Here is a 6000-nt window from a genome sequence, read left to right as displayed (position 1 = left end):
GGAGGGTGGGGGCTGCCCACTGGATGGTGGTGTGTCGCTCAGTGCAGTGGGGTCACAGCTACCATCCCCCTTTGCCCCGCGGTTCCGCGTTCCTGGCTCTCCCGGGAAGCGTGAAGTGAGCGAGTGAATGCAGGGCTGGGGGCTGGCGAGTGGCCCCCAGGGAGTAACTGAGGGCACGGGGCCATCGGGGGGACAAGGGCAGTCCCACCCTGATGGGCTCAGGGGCTCTACCTCAAAAGGGCCCAGAGTCCCTCTCCAGAACGTGCTTGGAGAAGGGGAAGGGCCTTTGGAATATCTGTCCTGAGATTTTTCCAGAGACTTTTAGGCATAAAATCACATTAGCGGCAGTAACTAGCAAGAGACTGTTCTCGAGGCGTTTCTAAGAATTCTGGGATGGATGGTGGGACCCAGATTTGGCTTACAGGGTGCCCCCGCCTTTCGAGAGGGGACCCGCTGTTCAGCTGTCCTGAAACGTGGGTTCTGGTCCCAAGCAGCCCAGCTCGTCGATGGCACCCTGGGCATCCTGAGCCGGGGTCCCTGCCACAGGCTGGAGAGGACGGGATTCCGAGGGGACTCAGACAGAAGGGGTGGCTGGCATGCAGGGCACGCGTGGGGTCTAGCGTGGAACGTGTGGTGAGACCCGTGCGTGTGTGTGGTTGTGTGAGGGTGCATGTGATGGCGTGAGCCTGCGGGAGGGAACACGTGTGTTTGCATAAGCGAGTGTTGGGCGTGTGCAGGCGTGTGTGGGCGCGTGTAGAGACCGCCTGGATTCCACTCGGGATTCCCCTCTCCTGGGCTGTGACCCAGAGCCTCTGGTCTCCGGGCCGAGGTTTCCTCGCCACATGGTGTGCCTGCCACAGTGAAGGCGTGAGCTGGGTCCCCGCCTGCTCAGGCAGGCGCCAGGTGGGGAGGGAGCAGCTAGCCTCCAGGTCAGACACCCGCACAGGCTGTGAGTCCCAGGCAAGGCTGCTCCCCGTGCCCAGGTCTTCTCCCCAAACCCCGAAGAGGCGCTGGCAGGACTTCAGGCCACAGGGCAGCATCCCATAGTGTTTTGGACAGAGGGATGGTGTCGTCTGAAGTTTTATGAAGGGAAGGAGTCGGGGCTCGGTGGGAAGAGTCCAGCTGCAGGCCGGCCTGGCTAACCTGGCTTCCGGAGAGGTCCGCAGACTGGGACACCCCCGGAAGGGGCGCCCAGTGATGTCTGGAGGAGGCTGGCGCCCGGGGGCTGCGTGAAGGGCTTATCCCCCAGTCACCCACCCTGCACACGGGCTGAGCTCTGAGGTGTGGGAGTGGCAGGGGGGACCTCTGTCTGTCTGTCTGTCTGTCTACCGTTGGTCTCACCGAGTCCCTAATCTTCTCTGCCTTTTGTCGCTTCCCAACTGCTGTGCTCTGTCCCTTTGGAGCAATTCTCAGGAGTTCAGCAGCAACTCCCCCAGGCCTCAGCTAAGCGCTGAGGAGAAGTCGGACACTGGCAGGGTCAGCCAGGGAGCGCGGTACCAGCCCGTCAGACAGAGGGCCGGTGTGTTTGAGCAGGTTTTAAGAGCGAAAGCTGAAAAGAGGCCGTGCTCTCTGGCGAGATGGAGGGAGGGCGGCCGGGCGTCTGCGGGGGGACAGAGTGGGCAGGCTGCGGAGCAGGTGACTTGAGCAGGCCCCAGGGACTGGGCGCTGCCATCTCCGGGCTGCAGCTGCAGCAGAAGGATGGACTCACAGCGAATCCAGTGGTTTCTAAGCTCCAGCTTCGCCCCAGAGCCGTGGCTTGAGGCCAGGCTTCCAGGCTGTTCTCAGTCAGAGAAACTCCAAGTGCAGAGCATCGTGGGCACGGGGGGCCAGGGGCTGTACCCCGGCATCCTGAGGCTCCCAGCCACGCGCAGGACGGACGCCCCGAGGACCTGTGCCCGGCGCTTTCTCTTGGGTCTGGGCTCTGCAGGCTGCAGGGCGAGGAGGAGGTGTCCTTCCCAAAGCTCCAGTGCACCCAGGAGCGCTCCCCACCCAGGGGACCTCGGGGTGCTGGCCCGGAGCCCACCGTGCCCACGCTCCGGAGCAGGGACTCCGCGGCAGTCTGGGAGGGCCCGGGGAGGGAGCTGGGAAGTCATCTGACTGCTCTGTCGGTGCCCCTTGGCCTCTGGTGGAGGGAGCGTCTGCGGCTGCTTCCAGGAAGTGTGAGGCGTTTTCCAGGGGGCCTGTCACTTTGGGTAGAGGTGCACATCTGTCTGTTTCCCTCCTTGAGAGCCCTTGAGAGCGGGGAGGTAGGAGGGGAAGCCGCCTGGATGCATGAATGGGGAGCTGGCTGCGGGCCCGGGGGCGGGAGGCGGGGGCGGGCTGGCCCCGCCTCTGGACGGCAGAGGCCGCCGGCTGCTCTGCGGTGCACACAGCCTGATGGCTCCGGACCCCAGCGGCCGCCGCGGCCACTGTGGCCTGCTGCTTCTGCTTGCATGCTGCCTCGCGCCCACCCGGGCTGACCTGATGTCCTGGCTGTGGTCCGCTGACACTGCCGGGTCCACGGTCACACTGGCCTCTAAGCCCCCGGGCAGCTCACCTGTGCGGCCCACAGAGGACACCTCCACGCACGTGGCCCCCCAGGATGACCCCACCCAGCAGTGGAAAGCCCTTGCCAGCCCCGAGCCGCCTCTGGAGAGGCCGGAGGTGGGCCAGGGCCAGGCCCCCACTGTCCCCTCGGCGCCCTCCACTGCGAGCCCAGACACAAAGGAGGAGAACATTGCCGGCGTCGGAGCCAAGATCCTGAACGTGGCTCTGGGCATCCGGAGCTTCGTCCAGCTGTGGGACGACACCACCCCCACCAAGAGCTCCGCCAGGGCGGGGACGCCAGGCCCCGAGAACCTCACGGACCCCCTCACCACCCCTGGACCCTCCAGTGGCCCCCAGGACGACTGGACCACTCTCTGGCTGAGCACCGGGGCCCCGAGCTCTCCGGACACCCAGAGGACCGAGGCTGGCACCCTGCCAGCGCCCACCCAGCCGCCGCCCTCCCCGGACAGGCCCCGGGCCCTGCTCGGGGAGCCTGCGGTACCACCGCCATCCCCAGGTAGAGCTTCTCTGTCCTCCGCGCGGGCCGGGGCCCCTCCCCAGGGAAGCCAGCCGCCCCCAGGTTGGCCCCAGGAGCTGGACAGCAAGGGACTCTTGCCCGCGGCAGCCCGTCCCGGCCAGCAGCACCGACGCCCTGATGACCGCACGCACACGCCTCCTCCGCTTGCCCTGGTGACGGGCTCCCCGGGAGTGCACGCTGGCCGCTGGGCTCTCTCCTCTGACCCCTCCGCCAAGCTGTCTCACGCCGCACTCTTGGCTCTAAGTGGGGACAGGGGTGCTTGGGTTCCCCACGTGGCTAATCCTGCGGGGCCTGGTCTCGCTGACAGCTCCGCACTGCTGGGCGCTGCCGGCCGCTGCCTGCCCCTGCTGCCCTCCCTGGCGCTCTGCGGCCACCTGGGCATCGGGCGCTTCTGGCTGCCCAACCACCTCCACCACGCGAGTGGCGAGGAGGTGCAGGCCGCGGTCCGGGCCTGGGGGGCGCTCCTCCAGACCCACTGTCACCGCTTCCTGGCCTGGTTCTTCTGCCTGCTGCTGGCCCCCCCCTGTGGCCCCGGCGCCCTGCCCGGCCCGCCGCCCTGCCGCCAGTTCTGTGAGGCCCTGGAGGACGCGTGCTGGAGCCGCCTGGACGGGCGCGGGCTGCCGTTCCCCTGCGCCTCGCTCCCGGCCCGCGAGGACGGGCGCTGCGTGTTCATTGGGCCGCCTGCAGGTAACGGCCGGCCCGCCACCCGCCTTCCTGTCGGTCCGGCTGGGTGAGCGCCCTCGGGAGGCTGGACGGCGTGCGCTGCTTCCTTTGGGGGACAGGCTGAGGTCTGGGGAGGCTGAGAGGCGTGCTCAAGACCAGAGGTTCTGTGCGTGACGGCAGGTCCCCCACGCTCTGAGGTCGCCTGCCACACACCTGTTGCGGAGGGGGAACCAAGGCACAGGACAGCGATGGGACTTCCCACCGAATTCTGCCCACGGCTCCCAGCCACTGTGCCCAGCCTGCACGGTCAAGGGGGCGGAAGGGACGGGGGGCTTGCAGCTCTTAAGGTCGACAGGTCTTGACCATCTAGCGACCAGTGAGTCTGAGGGGCTCACGGGGGTGCCCCAGCCGGTCCGTGAGCTCCAGAGCCTCTCCACCCCGGGGCAGCAAAAGGGCCACTCCCTTCTGGGGGCCACGTCCCCCCACATGGACTCGCCCCATCACCACGTGGCTGGTAGGGGAGAGGGACGGGCCGCCGCAGCCTCCTAGGGCCCACCAGCTGCCTCTGCGTCCTTGGTGTGGCTGGGCCCCTGAGCGGAGCCTGCTCCCCATTTGCGCTTGCGGGCCCATGCGTGCCCTGCTGTGTGTGTACTGCTAACTGCCCCCCCCCCGACCGTGGTGCCATGGGGAGCAGCCTTGACCCACTCATTGGTCTCTGAAGTCATTGGGCTTTGGAGCTGGGCCAGTGGGGGTGGGCCGCCTGCACTGGACCCCGAGAGGGGGTGTCACGCTGCTGGGCCCCTGAGGGATGTGCATGGGCGATTCCCTGGCCAGGCCTGGGATGCAGCGAGGAGGTGGCTGCCGGTGCCCAGGCCGCGGCAGGACAGGAACAAGTGCCCATGACGGGTGGTGCCCACCCCAAGGAAGAAGAAAGCAAAGGCTGGGAAGGAGAGGGAGGTGGGACCGTGGCCTCTGCAGACAGACGGATGGGGACGCTGCTTGAGTGGGGTGGTGGCTGAGCCCTGCGTGTGAGCAGGGTGGCCAGGAGGGTGTCCGAGGAGCAGCCCGGGCAGGGTCCCCTCTGGGAGGGCCTGGGGCATGAGGAGCCCATGGGCCCTGTGGCTGTCCCTGAGGGCGGGGCCGAGGGCGGGGGCAGGGGCCTGGCCCGGCTGTTGGCATGGAGGGCATCGACCTCACGCCGAGGGAGGGGGCTGCAGCGAGCTGCGTGCTCCCTCACCCTCCATGCCGTCAGTGCCCCCGGTACACCCGACACCGGGCCAGCCCGGGCCCCTCCAGACTCTGTGCCGCGTCCCCCAGCCAGCCTTGCCCTGTCCCCAACCACACGCGTGGGGCAGGGGCAGCACCGCAGGGAGGTGTCCTGCCAGGAGGGCCCCCGGTGCCACGCAAAGGCCCACCTCCACGGGGCAGGGGCAGGGAGTGGGGAAGGCCAGGCCTGTCCGCTCAGAGCCCTGGGCACACACATCCCGCTGCTGGGCCCAGGTCCCCTTTGGCTTGGGTGTTCAGCCACAGTGGGCCCGGGGCCGGGGGCCGGTGAAGGATGGGCCTCGTGCTGGCAGGGCCCGGGCAGGGCTGCGCGGGGTGTGGAATTCCCTTGATTGCAGATGGCCCGGTCTGTGGAGTGGCCTCCGGGGAACTTCTCACTGGGCGTGGGCACACATTGGCAGGGCCGCGGCCTGAGGCCGTGTTCAAAGCAGAAGCCTGCGGGATTCTTCTGTCAGCCGCTCGGACGTCCACCACACCAGGGACCCTGCTGGCTGTGGCCTGGCCGGGGGTGCCCCACGGGGCCAGGGCTGGAGTGCCCTTGCCCTCCTCTGCCCGCTGCCAGTCCCTTGGGCCAGCCCTGTGTGCAGTGGGGGAGGGGCAGGCGGGGGCGGGGGCCTGGCCGGGGAGGGCGGCCCTGGGATGAAACTGGCTCTGGCCGAGTGAGGTCCTGGGGCTGCTTGTGCCGGCCGTGGGGCGGGGTGGGCGAGGCCCGAGCCGCGGGTGCCGCCTCCTTCCCAGGCCCCAGCAGAGCTGCCCGCAGGGGCCCCACCCCCCCCATAGTACCACCACTTGCGTCCCTGCTCTCAAGTGTGTCCTGCAGGGCGGTGGCGGACCCCAGGACAGACGGGCACCCTTACCTCACGGTGGCCGGTGGGGCGTGGACGGGTGCACAGCAGCCTGAGGCCGCGGCCCTGTCCAGCCCATCACAGCGCCTCCCCCTGGACCTGCTTCCTCCCTGGCACCGGCTCGCGGCTGGGGGGATGCGCGGC

General features: G+C 68.7%; 1 protein-coding gene across 2 annotated transcripts in view; it reads left to right on the top strand.

Annotated features, from left to right (window-relative positions):
- Window positions 1-2291: 2291 nt before the first annotated feature.
- COL18A1 (collagen type XVIII alpha 1 chain) overlaps window positions 2292-6000 on the top strand; it is a 47879-nt gene continuing 44170 nt past the window's right edge. For both annotated transcript variants that reach the window (XM_022597085.3, XM_022597084.3), the window contains exon 1: window positions 2292-3751. In XM_022597085.3, coding sequence (XP_022452793.2) covers window positions 2377-3751 — 1375 coding nt within the window. In that variant the 5' untranslated portion in view covers window positions 2292-2376. The remainder of the gene's footprint in view (window positions 3752-6000) is intronic.

Source organism: Delphinapterus leucas, chromosome 4 (genome assembly GCF_059928025.1).
Source record: "Delphinapterus leucas isolate spDelLeu-1000000601 "Yukka" chromosome 4, BTC_Dleu_Yukka2, whole genome shotgun sequence".
Taxonomy (NCBI): Eukaryota; Metazoa; Chordata; class Mammalia; order Artiodactyla; family Monodontidae; genus Delphinapterus; species Delphinapterus leucas.
Note: the sequence above shows the minus strand (reverse complement) of the source record. Positions and strands in the feature narration are given on the sequence as shown.